Below are 18,705 nucleotides of genomic sequence, written 5' to 3'. Positions count from 1 at the left end.
TTTTGAAAGATCTCAACCCCCACAAGCATCTCTTGTGAAAACTATAAACCTCATCTATTATGCTAAGAATTTTACTTTTAGCCCTAGTGGGTTTGGCTCAGTGGATAGACCACTGGCTTGCAAACTGAAGGGTCCCGAATTTGATTCTGGTCAAGGGCATATACCTCGGTTTCAGGCCCTGATGGGGGAACATATGGGAGAAAACCAATCGATGTATCTCTCTCACATCAATGTTTCTCTCTCTGTCTCGCCCCCTCCCTTCCACTCTGTCTAAAAACCAATGGAAAAAATATATCCTTGGGTGAGAATTAACAAAACAGAACAACAACAAAAAAGAATTTTACTTTTAGTTCTAATACCATCTTAGTTTTAAGGAAGTCAACTGGGATCTCTTGATGGAAATATTAAGAATATTATCTTTATTAAAAATTACATAAAATTTCCATTTTAAAAGTATACCTAAAATTAGCATAAATTCCAAAGACTCAACAACTCATTAGCCTAAGAAACTGAAAATAGGCTTCAAAAATAAAAAGCTTGCCTTTAATCTTCTTGTACTTCTTATACCATCGCCCAAACTCCTGGCACTTGGTTGCTGACACGTTGGCATAATATGTGCTATTTACAATGGATGAAATCATACTCTGTAAAGAAAAAAAAACACAGTTATTTTTCATAAATGTGAGGACACCCTTTTAGGGACAAAAAAGGGCACACAATCGCCCAAACCAATCTCCTTTGTCTTTTAAATTGGAAGGGCTCACCCTCCTGCAAACTAAACTATTAAACACTAAATATGATTACCTAGCCCTAGGTGGTGGGGCTCAGTGGATAGAGCGTTGGCCTGCGGACTGAAGGGTCCTAGGTTCGATTCTGTCAAGGGCACATGCCAGGGTTGTGGGCTCAATCCCCAATAGGGGGCGTGCTGGAGGCAGCCGATCGATGATTATCATCATTGATGTTTCTGTCTCTCTCTCCCTCTCCCTTCCTCTCTGAAATTAGTAAAAATATATAAACCAAAACAAAAGGTAAGATTACCTAAATTTACTACCCCTTTAACTAATATGTGTCAAAGTATAAGGGACAGTGTCAGAGATGGATGGGCAGGCCACGCACGGCCGATGCCCAGGGAGAGAACAGTTGTGATTCAGGAACCAGAGCACCAGGTGAGGCCCGAAGCCGCGGCCTCCGTCCCCCAATAATGCCTTTCAGATGCGCCTGTTCCCTCTCCAACGGCAGCGAGCGCAGAGAGCCAAGAGCCAGGGAACATCCGTGCTGCACGCTGCAGAACAACGTTTAGGGAAATAAGTTAAATTAATATAATTTATAGAAACGTGTGATTAGCACTGGTGTGAAAATTCACCCAATGAAAAAATTAACAGTGCTATTTTGGAGCCAGGGAAACTAGGCCTAACACTTGTACTATGTTTCAACCAAAAATGAATCCAAGCCTAGCCTTTCTGAGTGCCTCCCACTGGGTTCCTCTCGCTCCTCCTCCTCCCCTTCCTCCTCCGCAACTGGGGTAGAAAGAGAAGGGGATGTAACCCACTCACCACTGAGAAACTAAAATGGTGATCACACACCGTGAACTTTCTACAGCCATGTTTTCAGGCAATAGACCATGTCCGGGCTAGCGTTGGTGGCAAACAGTAACTTACACCTCAATGAGTGTGATAGGATAGGCGTGTGTTCTATAAATAGGTTTTATTGCTGCAGATTCTGTCTAAAACAAATGGACATAAACAATGCAGGAGCTCTGAAGGTTTTATATCCTGCCTTGGACTCATCTTTCTCTAAAACAGACCCCCAGATACAAAGCAGCTGAGAGAAATCTTAGGGCGTCTCGTGGCCTTGCTGCAGAGGAGCTGAGGAAACGGAGGATGGCACGTTATTCACCAGGAGGCTCCCGTGCCCATTGGAAACAACGCCCTCTGCGCGCCCACCCGCTCCCTCTTTCCTATCGGTGTGCAGCGCTGGTGGGGGAGGGGCCCTAATTCAATTCCCAGAAACCCCTTTGGCCCTTTCCCCAGAGCAGATGGCCACCCTCCCCCGGTCTCTGATCTCTAAGTGACAGCTCTGCTCTCCAAGGGGAAATAATGAGAACTCTCAACTCAGGATCTGAGCGCAGCCCTCGGAGCGCCAAGAGCCAGGAGCGCCTAAGTGTGTTGCCGAACTTTCAGGCCTTGCCCGCTGCCCTGGAAGATCTGTGGGACCAGAACCTTCCCGAGGGGGGTCTGCTGTGCATACTATTAACCAAGGCGGGAGGAGTCTGGTCCTAGCTGGGCCAGTGCCCTCTGGCTGAGCTGTTCTCTGTGTCCTGGTCTGAGATACCCAGACCTGGGATGAAGTGCCCGTATCCGTTTCCATTTTCTCGTCCTCCCTGTCTACCACAGTGCTGATGTGGGGTAGCTGAGTCACTGAAATATAAGAGACGAAAAGGGACAGCGATGAAATTTTAAAATGCCAGAGTGAAATGTCATAATAACAGAAGATTGAACGTGAAAGCCGCCTAGGAGTAGAGGCACCGCCACCCTGGTGGCTGTGAACCGTGGCAAGTGGACTGGTCATCTCGGAGCTGCCTGTAGGGGTGCTATCCCCCTGAAAGGCCCCGGCTACACAGCCACGCAGGAGTCAGCACTAAGCCTTTGCTGCAAATGATTTCACATCCAGGGCCAAGGTGAGCTCAGAAGCACCAGCGCCCGTCTTCCCAAAAATGCCTTTCAGTTGGGTCCCCTTTCCTGCTGCAATAGAAAGATGGGGGTGGGGAGTGCCTCAGGCCCTGCCTGGAGCTCAACTCCTCCACCCTAGGACAGGCCACAACCCCGATCACTCGGGCCCCACACCGTCCACATGTCCACGTGTCCACGTTCCCTGCCTTCATGCTTTGTCTCTGCTCCTCAGGCACCTTCCCTGACACAGCCCAACGCCAGCGTCGACCCAGGTGGAGAGGAGATGAACAGCTGGCTTTCCACGGCTCTGTCACCAGGTCCTCTGCTGGGGGCACATTCACGCTCAATTAAAAAGGAGGTGGTACCGAGACTCAGCCAGATCTGTTCTCCTCCCCAGAGCACGATACATTGGTTTTCACCTTTACTGATCGAAGAACAAAAAATAAACTGAGCCAAGGAACTACGGGTAGGAAGTGAAGAGAGCTTCCTAGCTAATGGGAATATTTTAGTCACTGGAAAGATCCCTTCCAATTTGTGGCAAATTTTATTCCTACTAGTTCTCTACAGGTCTTTACACATAGTTGACACTCGGAGAAGTCTCACTGATAAAAGGTTGTATAATCCCCCGGAGAGCTTTAAAGACAGAAGAGGTATATTTTGGGGATGTGTTAGATGCAAGGTCATGCTATGCCCTATTACTTCAGTTTCAAACATGGACATGCCCTAACCCTACATTAGACTGTTACATTCTCATAGCCCGAGTCTGAATTACTAGGCCTCACTAGAATATTCTAGTATTGACAAGGTCAACTTCATGTTAATCTCAACTTATTTTTTAAAAATCGAAACTTAACTCCTTATAAACAACACTGTAGGGGGCTACGGCAGACGCAGCACATGCAGCCTTGACAAGGAAGCACGCTCTCCAGAGGGTGGGCACAGGGAACCCGGGTTTGCCACGTGTCACCATTCTCCACCACATGCTTTAAACCTTTACCGTCCCTGAAGCTGAGACGCACCTTACCATCAGTAGCATGTTAGACCTGATGAGATACAGTTGCTGCAAAATGGAATGAGTAATGATTAAAATCTCCCCCACCAACTACCCTGCCAAAAAGATCTAATTTCCATTTACTGCTTTTTCAAAGACGTATATAATTCTGCAGTTTCCGTTGCTCTTTTATGTTTTCCAGTCATTCTCGAGCAACCACAGAACTTTTAGCATCCCCACACCTTCCTGATAAATGAACAGGGAAGATCTCTTCCAATCCAGAATGCAACCAAACCCTGAGTGTCCAAGTCAATATAACGCATGCTGCTACACGTCAAAAAGGTCAGTGCACTGTTATGTGTTGGCTAACCAAAGGGCTGTGCTTTATGGAGGGTTATATTAAAGTAACTGTGCATATACTGAGCTCATTTCTTCTTTTTTTCAAAAATATATTTTTAATTGATTTCAGAGAGGAAGGGAGGTGGAGACAGAGATAGAAACATCAATGATGAGAGAGAATCATTGATTGGCTGCCTACTGCATGCCCCACACCAGGGGCTGAGCCTGCAACCCTTGCCTGGAATCAAACCTGGGACCTTTTAGTCCGCAAGGCTACGCTCCTCCCACTGAGCCATACTGGCTAGGGCTGATCTCATTTCATGTTGCATGGAGCAGGCTATAAGAAAGAATGGGAGGACACACATACAATGGGAAGTCAAGGCAGCCCCTCAGATACTTGGTCACAGCCAGGAACATCACATGGATAGGGCTACACCACAGCTACTTTTGGGGAAAATATTATGTGTTAAAATAAATAGGAAGGCTTAACATATCCTGCCAACTACAGAAATGTTCTGGAAGTTCCAGACTTCTTTGTAATTAATCGTGAGATTATAAATATGAAGACTGTAGATGGGGCGTATAATCAAAGTGTCCTCATTTGCAATCACTCTGACACATCATTTGCCACTAATATTTGCAAGTTTTGGGGTGTTTTTTATATAAAAGGAGGTATTTGAGAAATCAAAATATACCAGAACTAGCTACACCAAACTTTACTAGCTCATTTGAATTTGCTCCACGCCAAGTTGCAAAAGCATATAATAATACTACTAATAGTAGTAATACTATTATATAATAATATAATATATAGTATACTATAATATATAGTAATACTATAATATATAGTATACTATAATATATAGTAATACTATAATATAATAATAATACTAATAGATAAGGCAGCTAAGTAGACTGCCTTATCTAAAAAGAAATTTTGTTTTAGGTTCCTCAGACAAACGTTAACCACATTCGTGTGGTTTTTTCACTAGTCAGAGAACAGATGTCACCTGTGCTTAGAACTAAGGTTCCAATTTTCAAATTGAGGGCACGAAGCTCAGAATGTAGCATCTTGTCCAAAGTCAAAAAGCAATGCGTAGCCCCACAAAGAGACACCACTACCAGGCCCCACTGTGTCCTGGGTCTCTTAAGAAGGGAAGCGAATGAATGAAAGGAAGGACGTATTCCCCATCACCTCCATCTGCCAGCACACGCTCAACACTGGACACTGCAATCAATTCTTTAGACAAGGCAGGGAACAAGGAGACGGAAAGTAAAACAACGGTGTGACCTCAGGCCCCTTCTATGAGAGGACTAAGTTTCGAGTCAGAGAAAACTAAGGAATCAAACTTAATAGGAAAAGCAAAACAATAACCATGAACTAAGATGATCTGTACAAGACACTTAGAAAGATCTGAGGATCCCCTCTCCTTCCCCCAAAAGAGACAGATACAAGAATAGACTATTCTTCACTGCCTTCCCCGTGGCTCAGTGAGATTTGTTTGAACAGGAATGTTATAATAAGAGTAGCCAACCTGCAGACACATAATACCGTTGCTCTAAAAAAGAACATTTTAAAAGCAAAGTGGATGGTTAAATGTTCTGCCAGTGCAAATGTCCTGTTTAGCAAGAAGAGTGTGAGAGTAAGGGAGAGCCGGCATCTCCGGCCTCCTGGCCCACACTAACCTGGAGGACAGCATGACGCAGGTGATAACTAATGAGTGCGTTTGTTGCTCATGTTCGGCTTCTTCGTGCTGCTCTGTGATATGCTAAATAACATCCTGAACATGAGATGATAAGGATACTTCAATTAAGTACGGTGAAGAAATGAAACCTGATGTGGAGGAGTTACTTGGTCATGAAAAACTCACTTGATGCCATCCGGCAGCCTCCCACCATGGCTTTCCAGCCCTTTCTAAGCTACGTGATCCATGATCCGAGTGGAAAACCGTTACCATCGGCGCTGAAAGAACCAGCGCCTCCGGGCTTTGGGGCGTAAGAAGCCTCCATGGGAGAGCTTCCCTCCAAAATAACCGCGGAGACGCATGTGTATCGAATGGTGGCCCCTTCTCTGGGGGTCTGGGGTGCAGACACCTGCCTCGGAAGGGTGTCAGGATTCGGGGAGATGATGCGTGGAAAAGTGCTAACACAAGATGCGGGATCAATGGATGCCAGCTCTCTCCCCTCCGTGCAATCACTTCACATGGTCCCTCCATCACCCACTCAGGCGTTCTTTCAAGCTGCCAGAGCCTCCGTCAACCTGAGCTCATGAGGTTGGGCCTCGAACTAAAACAACTTCGCATGAAAATAACAACTGAGAGCTGGTTACTACAAGACAGGGTGCATCCTCACTTCATACGCGAATTTAAGATTCAACTGAACAGACAATTGGCAACTGGTTAGCACAAGACTGGCCCAGAAGTTATCATCTGCTTGTCTGTAGATGAGACACGATCAACTGGTTTTCTTCTCCTGACCCAACTGGCTGCCTGATTTCACCGCCCGATTATGTTGGCATATGGTACATGTAAGTTAGTCCTCTAATGATCCCCAAATGGACCGTGCTTGCCAGGGCAACAGAAATAATTATCTTACAGCCTCTTTCTAAAGAAGACTAGCAATGCTATTCCACCATCATACTGGAAATCTAGTGTTCGCAGGTCAGTAACGCTGGTCAGTCATTTTATTCCATGAATACTTGACAGTAGAACCGCAACTAGGGACATGGGACAGAGCTTTGAAAACATATCTACATGCTTGAAATAAGCCAACATACAAGGACAATTATTCTATGACCTTACTTTTATGAGGTGCCAAAATAAGCACATTCACAGAGACAGGAGCTAAAAGAGGGGTCCCAGGGGCTGTGGAGGAGAGGGGACGAGGGATTATAACTTCATGGACATAGACTCTCTCTGTGGGATGATGAAAAGTGTGGAAACAGACGGGAGTGATGGTTGCACAACACTGTGAATTAATTAATGACACTGAATTGTAAACTTAAAAATGGTTTAAAATATAAACTTCATGTTATATGTATTTTATCACACAAAAAAATTTAAGCATATCTAGAGTCACAGAGAGCATGGTTGGGGAGAGGGGGCGGGCAAAGGGACATTGGGAGGTGCATTCATTCACAAATTGTTTGTTCTTTCAATGCAATTTTCATCAACAAGATGGTCTTTTCAGCCATTCCCTTTGGTCATCCTAACCTCTGAGGCTGACAAGGCAGGGACTGTGAGCTCTCCTTATTTCAATGGATCAAAACCCTGAGGCCTGGGGTTTTATCATTTAACTCTCCCTCAATTAATTATAAATAAGCCACAGAGATGTGTTCATCTGCCCTTGCATGGACTTCCCACTCTTCCACTGTCCGGGGTGCTCTTCTGAACTGCAGCCCACTGGGAAGTTCAGGAAAGGCTATATTAGCCACTGAGTCATTCCTTTTTGCAACTGCCAAATTTGAGTGAGGAAAGATCTAAAATGGTTTGGTTTGGTGGTAATAAGGAAGAATTATTTAAAAACAGGAGGTCACGGTTTGATTCCCAGTCAGGGCACATGCCCAGGTTGGGAGCTCGATCCCCAATGTAGGGCATGCAGGAGGCAGCCGATCAATGATTCTCTTCCATCATTGATGTTTCTTTCTCTCTCTCTCTCTCTCTCTCCCCGCCCCTTCTCCCTTCCTCTCTGAAATCAATAAAAATATATTTAAAAAAAAATAAAACTAGACACCATTTACTCATGAGTGGAGTCTATTTTAAATATCCCAATAGCCAACCTTTCACCTTTGAAGCAAGTAGTGCTGTGTGCTTCGCTCTCCTCCTCCTAGATAGAAGGCTTGGTCCCCATCGTCACCACCATATCCCCAGCCCACCGCAAAGTGCCAGGCGCTTACTCAGGGCTCCACATGCTGGTGGAGTGCACTGCTCAATTACCTTTTCACCTTCTTAGAACAGAAATGCGTTCTTTTTCATGTTCCACAGGTTGAACTTCAAGAAATCAATCCACTGCACCTCTTCTACTGCAACCTCCAACAGAATAAGTGAGGTTGTCTAAATGCAGTCCAGCCATGTGACGCAGGTGAACAATCTGGGGCATGTGAGGGTAATACCTGCAGGACTAGGGAGGGGCCCACATTCCGTGCCTATGCTGGCTGAGGACTCCCCCTTTGAAATCAAAATCACACAGCACACCAGAAGCCCAAGTCAAATCCCCCCAAATCTAAACAGCATTCCCAATCCGCTTGACTACAACTATGCTGGGCATCACCTATTAGCTGACTGCAGTCACTGTGGCTAGTTGAAGACATTGCAGGGCTGCCAAGGACACTGTCACATTACTAAACCCTTACATCGCACAGCACTTTCCACAACACTTTTCTACTCAACTCTTCATTTATTTATTTACTTGTTTGTTTATTTATTTATTTTAGAGAGGAAGGGAGTGAGAAAGAGAGAGAGAAACATCAATGATGAGAGAGGATCACTTGTCTGCTGCCTCCTACACGGCCCACACTGGGGATTGAGCCGACAACCTGGGCGTGTGCCCCAACTGGGAATTGAACCATGACTTCCTGGGGATGTGCCCGGACTGGGAATTGAACCATGACTTCCTGGTTCATAGGTCGACACTCAACCACTGAGCCACACCCGCTGGACCATCCTGAATTCTTTACACCGTCAGAGCAGTGGTTCTCACGAGAGAGTGACAGTGCTCCCTCACAGGGCACCCGGCAATGTCTGGAGACATTCTGGTTGTCACAATGGGGGTGGGGGAGGGAGAGGGATGCTACTAGCATCTAGTGCAGCGGTTCTCAATCTGTGGGTCGCGACCCCTTTGGGGGTCAAACAACCCTTTCACAGGGGTCACCTAAGACCATCCTGCATATCAGATATTTACATTACGATTCGTTACAGTAGCAACATTACAGTTATGAAGTAGCAACGGAAGTAATTTTATGGTTGGGTCACAACATGAGGAACTGTATTTAAAGGGCCAGAAGGTTGAGAACTACTGATCTAGGGGGTGGGGGCCAGGGATGCTCTAGACATCCTACAACACGCGGACAGCCCCACCACCAAGACGGGGCCAGCCCAGAAGGTCAATAGGGCTGAGGTGAACTCCAGCCTTAGAGCCTCAGCTACGGGGAAGAAACACGTTGTGCTGAATGGGGACATGACGATAAACATGTTCCCATTGGTGTCTGCGACTGTGGGCAGTTCATCCGTGATGGGACAGGCAGACCCCAGGACAGTGGGCCAGGATTAGCGCCGGGACAGAGGGGTGTGCGGAGACTACCGAGAGCAGAAGCCATACTTCAAGCGGAGGTCAGAGTCCTGCCCCAGCGCTGACTTTCCACGGGGATTTGAAAGATTTCACCAGGAGAGAGCAGTGCACGCTGGGGAAAGCACGTGCGAGAGCGAACGGTGACCCCGGGCCATCAGCAGGTGTGTGCAAGGGCTGCCAGAGCCAGAGGCCAACCCGGTGCATCTCCTAAAGGGCCAGTCCCACAAGCATGGGAGACGGTTAGCAATTTTACAGGTAGTGATTTCCAAGGCTTTTTTTTTTAAATATCAAAAACACCGGTATATTGAGCAGAATATAAACTTGGTGTGAATTTTTAAAATAACACAAGAAGCTGCCCTGGGCGGTGTGGCTCAGTTGGTTGAGTCTTGTCTTATGCACCAAAAGGTCACAGGTTCGATTCCCTGCTGGGGCGTGTCCAGGGTTGTGGGCTCGATCCCCAGTAAGGGGTATGCAGGAGGCAGCCCATTGATGTTTTTCTCTCTCATATCAATGTTTCTCTTTCTCTCTCTCCATCTCCCTTCCTCTCTCTCTAAAATCAATAATAACATTTTTTCTTAAATATACAAGACGCCCAGCCGGTGTTCTAAGCGGTTAGCGTCAACCCATGAACTAAGAGGTCAGGGCACATGCCCGGGTTGCGGGCTTGATCTCCAGTAGGGGGCATGCAGGAGGCAACCAAACGATGTTTCTATCTGTCTATCCCTCTACTTGCCCCTCTCCCTAAAAAAAAAAAAAAAAAAAATCAATGAAAACATTTTTTAAAAAAATAACACAAGATACTTTGGTAACCTCACAAAGTACAAGGGTACTAGTTCGCTTTCTCCCACTTCAGGAATATTTTGGTGAAGTTTGAACCATGGCCAATGTTCCAAATTATTAATGCCATGTGTTTGGAGCACAGAGCAGGTGCAGGTAGAGGGGGCAGATGGCTCTGGTGGGAGGTCAGGTGGACAGCCTTCCGATGGCTCTCAGAGGCCATGCTACAGAGTCTGTGCTACTGACAGACCGGGTGTGGGAAGGGGGCGGAGATGACGGGAGGGTTACATGGCAGGAGATGGCCTGCAGTAGGGCTGGAGCAGCAGGGGGCAGGAGAAAAGTCATGACACATGACAACTTAAAGAATCTCAGAGGAGAGGTGAGGGAAGTCTCAACAAGGCCCTGGCACAAAGGAGGACGGTTTTCGACGTGGAGGCAGTGGGACCCACAGGCTCAAACATGAGAGAAGAAACTTTTCAGGTTAGGCAACTAGGTGGACGAGCAATGGGCACGGAAAATGGAGAGAGAGCTCTGTTTACAGCAGGAGCAGAGATGATGTCATGTGAACCTCCAGGCAGCCCTGTGAAGGACGGAAGATGTGTCCACAGGATCATGTCGCACTGACAGAAGAGTCTGATGGAGCTCGGGGAGCGCAGGCCTCGCCAGGATCGCGCGCCCGGCATCAAAGAACAGGCCTCGGGGCTCAGGGCTCTCGGCCTCTGCTCTGGGTTCTTTCCACTCTTGCCCTCTCTCCAGTCACATGTCATAGTTATAATCAGGCCTGATCATCATGATAGATCAGTTTGGGCCAAATTTCCATCGGCCTTAAAAGCCCTGGATAAAACTCTGAGTTGGTGATACTTAAGTTAGGAGCTTGTCCTCCTCCAGGCAAAGCCCATTCTGACTTCCATGTACGTAAATCCAAGAGGCAATTCATTGTGACTAATTGTGAAATCAAGACAAATGATTGAAAGTTCTTTTCCTAAGCTGCTCTTTATTCAGTCCCTGCGTATGATCAGAATAATTCAAGAATAATTATTTTTTATAACTTCATGAGCTATCACATTGGAATAAATCAAATTTCTAGCAACAGCCTTAGCACCTGCATACATCCCTACAGGTAGGCACTGAAATGGCCTGGGTGTGCACGGTAAGCACCAATGCAGGCACAGTACCGGTTTATGATCAGTTCACTTAACATGCAGTATCGCTCTTTCTCCAGATGCACTTCTACCTGGAGTATTCACTACGAAATCCCTACAAATGTGTATGATGCAGAGACCACCTCTCTGCGAGACAGGGGAAGGGCGCAATAAATACATATAAATAAAGATGGGTCTGACATGGTTGACTCACTTCATTCACCAACCTGTGCAATGGTTTCAAGAGCAGATCAGGAAGACTAGTGCCCCTCCCTTTCTGGCTAGCTGCCTACTACTCAGATGCATGCCTCCCTGATATTTTGGGAGCAAAAACATGAATAGTATGATTTGTCTCAGAGGGTCTAAATACTAAAACACACCCCAAGACACACACAAAAAAAATTGTTCACTCCAACAATATGATGTCTCCATCATAACAGCTGATACTGTTCATAGAACATCGCTGCATACCATGTAGCAGGCCAAAATAGCTCTCACTCTATGACTTAGAATATTTCTATCCTGGTTTCGCTTACAAAGAAATAGGCTCATAAAGGTGAGGTCATAGAGGACATAAGCCAAGACATGAATCTAGATCCACCTGCCTCCAGAAGACACGCTCTGAACCACCAGGCTCCCTGCTTCTCCCCAAGATTCCATCATCCCAGAACCAGCTCCGGTTCTACGGTTTGCATCACCTTCCCGTGAGCTTCACAGGCAGGTAAGTAACCTGTTGTCTTACACCAAGTGTAGCAACTCACACCGGGAAGTGGACTTCCAGGAGTGGCTTTAACTCATCTCAACCTGAGTTCATGTCGCCACGGTTCTAAGCCAGTGCCTCTGGCCACCAACATGTTATCTCATCGTTCAGAAGAGTGGGGCCTTGCCCATGGACACAAACGGAGAAGCAGCCCTTTTTTCTGCTGCTTCCCCCTGCGATCCTCTCAGTCTCTGGTTTTGGTCTACGACCAGGTCACTAGAAGTGCAGCATCACTTCTTCTCCCAGTGCACTTCCGCCCGGTGAATTCACTACAAAATCCCGACAAATGTGTGTGATGCACAGATCACCTCTCTGCTAGACAATAAGTAAACAGAAATAAATAAAGGTGGGTGGGGCGTGGCTAACTCAGTCCACTGAGCAGGTAATGCAGTGATGTGGAACCTGAGCGCCGGCAGGTGATGCTCAGTGTGTCACTGAACCAGCCGACCAAGCTCAGGCAGGTCGAGTGCTTCTCCCTGGATTTCTTCATCTATAAAATGGAGACACTGATACCTACCTTCTAGAATACAAATGAAAAGATAAAGATTGTAGATGTAGAAGGTTGTAATACACTCCCACTACATCAAAGCTTTCAGTGACTGGTATCTTCTATGCTACAACAAAAAGCACCACAATCTCCATAGTTTTCCAACCAAAATGCAGTGCGACTCTATAAATAAAACACAGCTGTCGAAGCCGGTGTGCCCTCCCGCAGGATGGTCCCCCGTGGCATTCCCCGTTCCCCGTTCCCCCACCCCCGGGATACTGACCTGGGAGAGAGGGCATTCTTTGGCTAGTGTGCTCTGGTTCATCTCTTTGAGCAGTTCCTTTAAGGCATTGCGGACGGTGGCGTGGTTCCACTGCTCCGCGGGCAAGTCTTCCAACTTCGAGCAACTGGAAAACACAGCGAGAAGGAACAGGCAAACCTTAATGAAGGGCCTGACTGCAGAGGTATGGGTCCCTCCCGGCCCCATGGCAGCACTAGAAAAACTGCTAAAGGCCCGGCCTGCGTGGCTCAGTGGTTGAGTGTCAACCTATGAATTAGGAAGTCATGGTTTGATTCCTGGTCAGGGCACATGGCCGGGGTGCAGGCTGGATCCTCAGTAGGGGGTATGCAGGAGACAGCCAGTCAATGATTCTCTCTCATCATTGATGTCTCTATGTCTCTCTCCCTCTCCCTTCCTCTTTGAAATCAATAAAAATATATATATTTTTAAAAGTAAAACTGCTAAAGAATGAAACCCAGTGTGGGCCCCAAATAGGGAAGGGGGGCAGAAACCGGCTTCTCTAGGCCCCTGACAGAGCCCAGCAGTTGCTCACGCTAGCCTGAGAGAAAAAGCCCCTTTGGACTTTTGCTAATTTTTAAAAATAAGATTTCCCTCATCTGCTGAAGGAAGTGGTGTGGCCGTGGGAGTATAAACTTCCAGGATACAAATGGAATGACTGGGCCTCCCTAAGGCTAAATGTCAAGCGATGCTCCATCAGACTTGAAGTTTAAAAGCCCAACCTTCACTCTCACAGAATGATGCAGAGATGTGGCTTTCCTCCCCGAAACAGAACTTTTAAAAGAAGACACCAAAGCTATCGGTGCTCCTGTCAGAGCACAGGTTCTCCGAAAGCAGCAAATCCAAAGCCTTCACACTACAGGACAGGGTTGAAATCACGTGACTCGCAGGCATGCACAGGAGCAGGCTCTGCAGAGGGCCTCCAGAGCAGTGGTTCTCAACCTCGGCCGCACATGAGAATCACCTGGGAATCTTTTTAAAATCCTGATTTCTGGGCCTCATCCTCCGGAAATTCTGTTTCTTTGTTACTCATGTTGTGGCCCCACCCCATAGCAAAGAAACAGAATTTCTGGAGGATGAGGCCCAGAAATCAGGATTTTAAAAAGATTCCCAGGTGATTCTCATGTGCAGCCAAGGTTGAGAACCACTGCTCTGGAGTCTTTGAAAGAGGCACCATTTGTTCTGGATGCTGTATGGGGGGTGGGGGGGAGTGGGAGACAGTCACCATTCCCAGAATCTCTGCAGCCCATCAGAGAGAGGAAGAGGGGAAGAGGCATCCAGTGCCGGGGATTTTTAGTAAGTCTCTCCCACGGCAGAACACTCACCCCTCAGCACACAAACCTGAGACCGGGGAGGTATTTCATCCTCCAAGCATTTCCCAGGAGGACCCATGGGAGCAGGGCGGCAGGGACCTCCCCTTATGGGCCGCAGATCTGTAATGATTTGTCAGCTTCCCTTCCCCGGGTTACCACTCCGCTGCTTCTGAAAACAAACCCTAACCCGGCTGGAATGTGGAGGATAAAGATGCCTGGGGAAGGCCCCTCCGCGCCTGCTCACTCTCTCTCTCTCTCTCTCTCTCTCTCTCTCTCTCTCTCTCTCTCTTTTTCCCATTTCACACTCGCACAGACAGACGCGCTGGGCTCCGGGGTGACGCCCTGACGGAGGGACAGGCGCGAGGACAGACATGCGGACCCACCTCTGCAGCTGGATCTTCAGCGTCACGACGTGATAGACGTCCTGCAGCATGTCGGCCACCGTGGCGTCGGGGGCCTCGGTCACATAGCTGAGCGGGAGCGGGTTCCACCTGCCCAGCTTGATTATTCCTGCGCGGGGAAGAGAAACATCATAAACACCTCTCTGCCATTTATTAAACCTGCCGCTGTTTGTTCGCGGTGAAGAAGGTCACTCCAGAGTCAACAGGCAAGGCCCCACTGGGAGAAATTTTACAGCCCAGGGCAATAACCCCTTTCGTTCTGGCCGACGGTGGAGTGAGCCAGCGCCCCGGGGAAGAGGAGAAGAAAGGGATGAGGTTCAATCACGGACAATCGGTTATTTCATGTTTTCCTGTTTCTTAAATTACTTAGCAAACCATAAGGACACTTCCTTCCCCCAAAGTCTCGATTCACACTCTAACTTAAGCCGGAGGCTAAATATACCAGACTGCTGATTTCATAGACCAGAAGAGAGAGAGAGAGAGAAAAAAAGCAAGCCTTAAGTAAATAGGAGATCTGGTCTGGAATTGTACAAGAAAATTCCTGCGTGTGGGCTCGGCACAGACACCGTCACATCCTGACTGTGGTGTGAGCCCAGGGTGAGCGGCGCTCGGAGCTGACGGAGCAGTTCGAGTTCATGCCCAGATTGCACTGCACCGGGCAGAGGGGGTGTTCGCCAACAGCACAGGGGCTGACCACAGATCGCAAAGAGCAGACGTGCCTTCAACTTCCTTCTTTTCTAATGCCTCAGCACTTTTTATCTTTTTTCTTAAATATTTTTATTGATTTCAGAGAGGAAGGGAGAAGGTGAGAGAGAGAGAAATATCAATGATGAGAGAGGATCATTGATCCGCTGCCTCCTGCATGCCTCCCACTGGGGATCCAGCCTACAACCCAGACATGTGCCCTGACCGGGAATGGAACCATGACCTCCTGGTTCATAGGTCGATGCTCAACCACTGAGCCAGCCGGCCAGGCTCCTCAGTTCTTTCAGAATGACAATGGTCCCCTTTCCCTGTGGGTTCCCATGACAGACGGCACACACAGGACAACGGAGAGAGAATAAAATCCTGGTCAAGCTCAGGCTTCATAGAACAGCGATATTAGGGATACCCTTGTCACAGGAGGGTTCACGAGACAGCTTCGGCAGCATGTCCTGAAAATGCTAATTTCCTCTTAAGCTGGACCCATCTTCTCTGGGCACACGTAACATTAAAGAGGAAAAAATAAAGAAAAACTCATTTCACAAACACAGAGTAATGAAAATTTTATTTGTGTGCTATGAAAAATCAAATGGTCCCAGGCCTTTAGAAATTCTCTCTCTCTCTCTCTCTCTCTCTCTCTCTCTCATTAGTGATAGAAGTAACACAGCGTTTTTACTTTTAGTTTTGACAATACAGGTAAGTCCAAATACACTGTTCTTTTAAAAAATATTTGTGTTATCAGAGAGAGAGGACACCTACATACTCAAGTGAATGTTTAAAAGCTTCACAAAATAACGCCTTCTAGCTATGGGGTGAAATCCCAATAATAGGAGGTGAACTCCCTGGTCAGGCCACGTCCTGTCCAAGATGAAGTAAATGAGTGCGCAATGCTTGACATAATGCTTGAAAACAGGGGGTAAACAGAACAAAAATATTAAAATGATGCACTGTTTCAGTATTAAGCTTGAACAATCTGGTGCTGAATATGCTGCAGTATAAATAGTGCCTGGACTCGGTTCCAATAAAGGAACACAGCTCTCATTCATGGTACCGTATGTCTCCAGTGCTGGCTCCTTCAGTCATGTTCCACTTGCCAAGAAAAGCTGTTTTCTTGTGGGGACGGTTGTGCTAACATTCCCTCTCATGACAATGAAAAGTGCACAGCACGCAGCATGCAGTAGCCATGAAATGCGCATCCGGGCCCGCCGGACAGCCACCCACGAGGGGCGGGGGCTGCCTCCATGCTTCTTCTACTTCTGACACGTGAACATACTAAGGAGATACCATGTCACATGTCTAACATATTTCCTTTTAAAAAAGAACCACTCCACTGTTTTAAATTCCTTTAAGAGTCATGACCGTGGTAGCCCATTGGTTGAGTATAAACTGGCCACGTTCTAACGACATGACGTTTCATTGTCAGAGGTGAGAGAGGGATGAAAACGAAGCTGGCAATCGTGGACGATGAAAGGCAAGTAGCAGAAGCTGATTCTGTGGGTCACTTTGGTTACTACGGATGCAAAGATAATACGAGGTGAATGAATCCTGCAGAGTGCAATGTACAAGCCTAGAAGAGATGCATCTGTGCTGTTGTATGTGGCCTTGTCCACTCCTTTTTACTGAAGAGGGTCCCACTGTAAGAATAAACCACGCCCGGCCGGCGGGCTCAGTGGTTGAGCATCGGCCTATGAACCTGGAGGTCATGGTTCGATTCCTGATCAGGACACATGCCCGGGTTGTGGACTCAATCCCCAGTGTGGGGTGTGAGGAGGCAGCCGATCAATGGTTCTCTCTCATCATGGATATTTCTCTCTCTCTCTCTCCCTCTCCATTCCTTTCTGAAATCAATAAAAATATACCTTTTTAAAAAAGATGAAACAACAATGCAGCTAGAAACAACACACTATTTCTGTATGATTTCATTTACATAAAATGCAAAACAGGCCAGACTCATCTAAGAGCTCAACCTCAGAAAGTGGTTGCCTGGGTGGCAGGGGCAATTGACTGGGAAGGGACAGAAGAGAATTCTCTTCTTTTGGTTGGTGGTTGAATGAGTATAAAAGTTGTCAAATTTCACAAAATCCAACAATATGCATATTTTATTGTATGTAAATTATACTTAAAAAAAAAAAGACAAGTGAAGGGGGAGGAAATGATAGACAAATCACTCTACTGAAAATAGTAGCCTCCATTTAGGTAAATTCTCTCCCCACATTGGGAGCCAGAAGGAGACTTGTTTGGGCTGGAATTAGACACACACAGGTGTCCTCACAACACGCAATGCCTCCGCCGAGAGCAGCTGCTACAGGTTGGTCTCTGCCTTAGACGAGAGCTGCTGACGGAAGAGCTATTTTCAGGCGATGGGGAGTGTGCACCCTGCTGACTAACTCCCCAGTCCTGGGAGCCTGTCCTGGGCTCCCCTGTGTCCCAGGTTCTGCAGGCGGCAGATCTGCTAGGACAGCCGTGTCCAGGAGGCTGTTCCCACAGCCGGTGCTAGGCACTCAGACCAACGCAACCCTCTGAAATACATGCCTTAGCGACAGTCTTCCTTCTCTGATATAAAATAGGCAAAAATATGATTTGGACTAGGAGTCAAGTGTTAATTGAGGAAATCAAATTGGGATTTTATATAAGTCCAGTCCTCCTCTGTGACTTATAATAATGAAGACGTAAAAATAGCCTCGTGTCAATATTTTTTTAAATAAATGGATTCTACTTTTTAAGAAGTATCAAAACTTCTTAATAGATGCACCTCTTCTATTGTTCAGTTGTACACTGAACTCTGCAGGATAAGTTCAAAAATCAAGTTGGGAAGCAGGAGAGCACAATGACTAAGAACACAAGCGGCCAAATCTAACAGCCCCCGTTCACATCCAGGCCCCTCCACCTACTAAATGTGTGGGCTCAGCAAGTTACTTCATTCCTCCATGCCTCAACCTTCTCACCTGTAAAACGGAACAATAAAAGTACGGACCTCCTAGGATTCTAGTGCAGAATAAAGGGAAAGCCTTTAGCACAGAGCCTGGATGTAATTAATCTCAACAACTGTTTACAGTCATTATTCAGATGATTTTAATGCTTCTTAAAAAGAAGATAGAGTTCACTTATTTAAAAAGATATTGACTCGAGGATATTTTTCCATCTTCGTTACCTTTCCCTTTTTAATCTGGTCATGTGCCGGTAAAAGGCCTCGTTATTATAAGTCACAGAGGGGACTGGACATCAATCCTCTACCCCCACCCACTTCAATGCCTCCATCCTTACTCCTCAACGTCTCCTTTCCTTTCACCCGAGTAGACTCAGATCTCCCTTCTCTAACAATTGCACTTCCACACTCTCTTTCCCCTCAGTGCCGCACCACCAAGTTTGCTGAAAGTGCACCTCCAACTTCTCCCTCAGACCTTCGCCACTAGGTATCGAGTTTCAACACTTTTCATGGGGCAATGGGAAATCTGAAGGAACGAAGCCCAGATTCCCTTCGATTACCACATGCTTGCTCTCCTCAGTATCCTCCACGTCACAGTAGCTCACGTGTGGGGC

General features: G+C 46.9%; 1 protein-coding gene across 1 annotated transcript in view; it reads right to left on the bottom strand.

The window, feature by feature from the left end:
• SATB2 (SATB homeobox 2) overlaps positions 1 to 18,705 on the bottom strand; it is a 156,011-nt gene that overhangs the window by 84,573 nt on the left and 52,733 nt on the right. Inside the window, exons 3-5 of the mRNA XM_015569155.1 lie at positions 14,446 to 14,572; positions 12,735 to 12,858; positions 542 to 644 (exon numbers count right to left, since the gene is read on the bottom strand). Coding sequence (XP_015424641.1) covers positions 542 to 644; positions 12,735 to 12,858; positions 14,446 to 14,572 — 354 coding nt within the window. The remainder of the gene's footprint in view (positions 1 to 541; positions 645 to 12,734; positions 12,859 to 14,445; positions 14,573 to 18,705) is intronic.

Source organism: Myotis davidii, unplaced genomic scaffold (assembly GCF_000327345.1).
Source record: "Myotis davidii unplaced genomic scaffold, ASM32734v1 scaffold945, whole genome shotgun sequence".
Taxonomy (NCBI): Eukaryota; Metazoa; Chordata; class Mammalia; order Chiroptera; family Vespertilionidae; genus Myotis; species Myotis davidii.
Note: the sequence above shows the minus strand (reverse complement) of the source record. Positions and strands in the feature narration are given on the sequence as shown.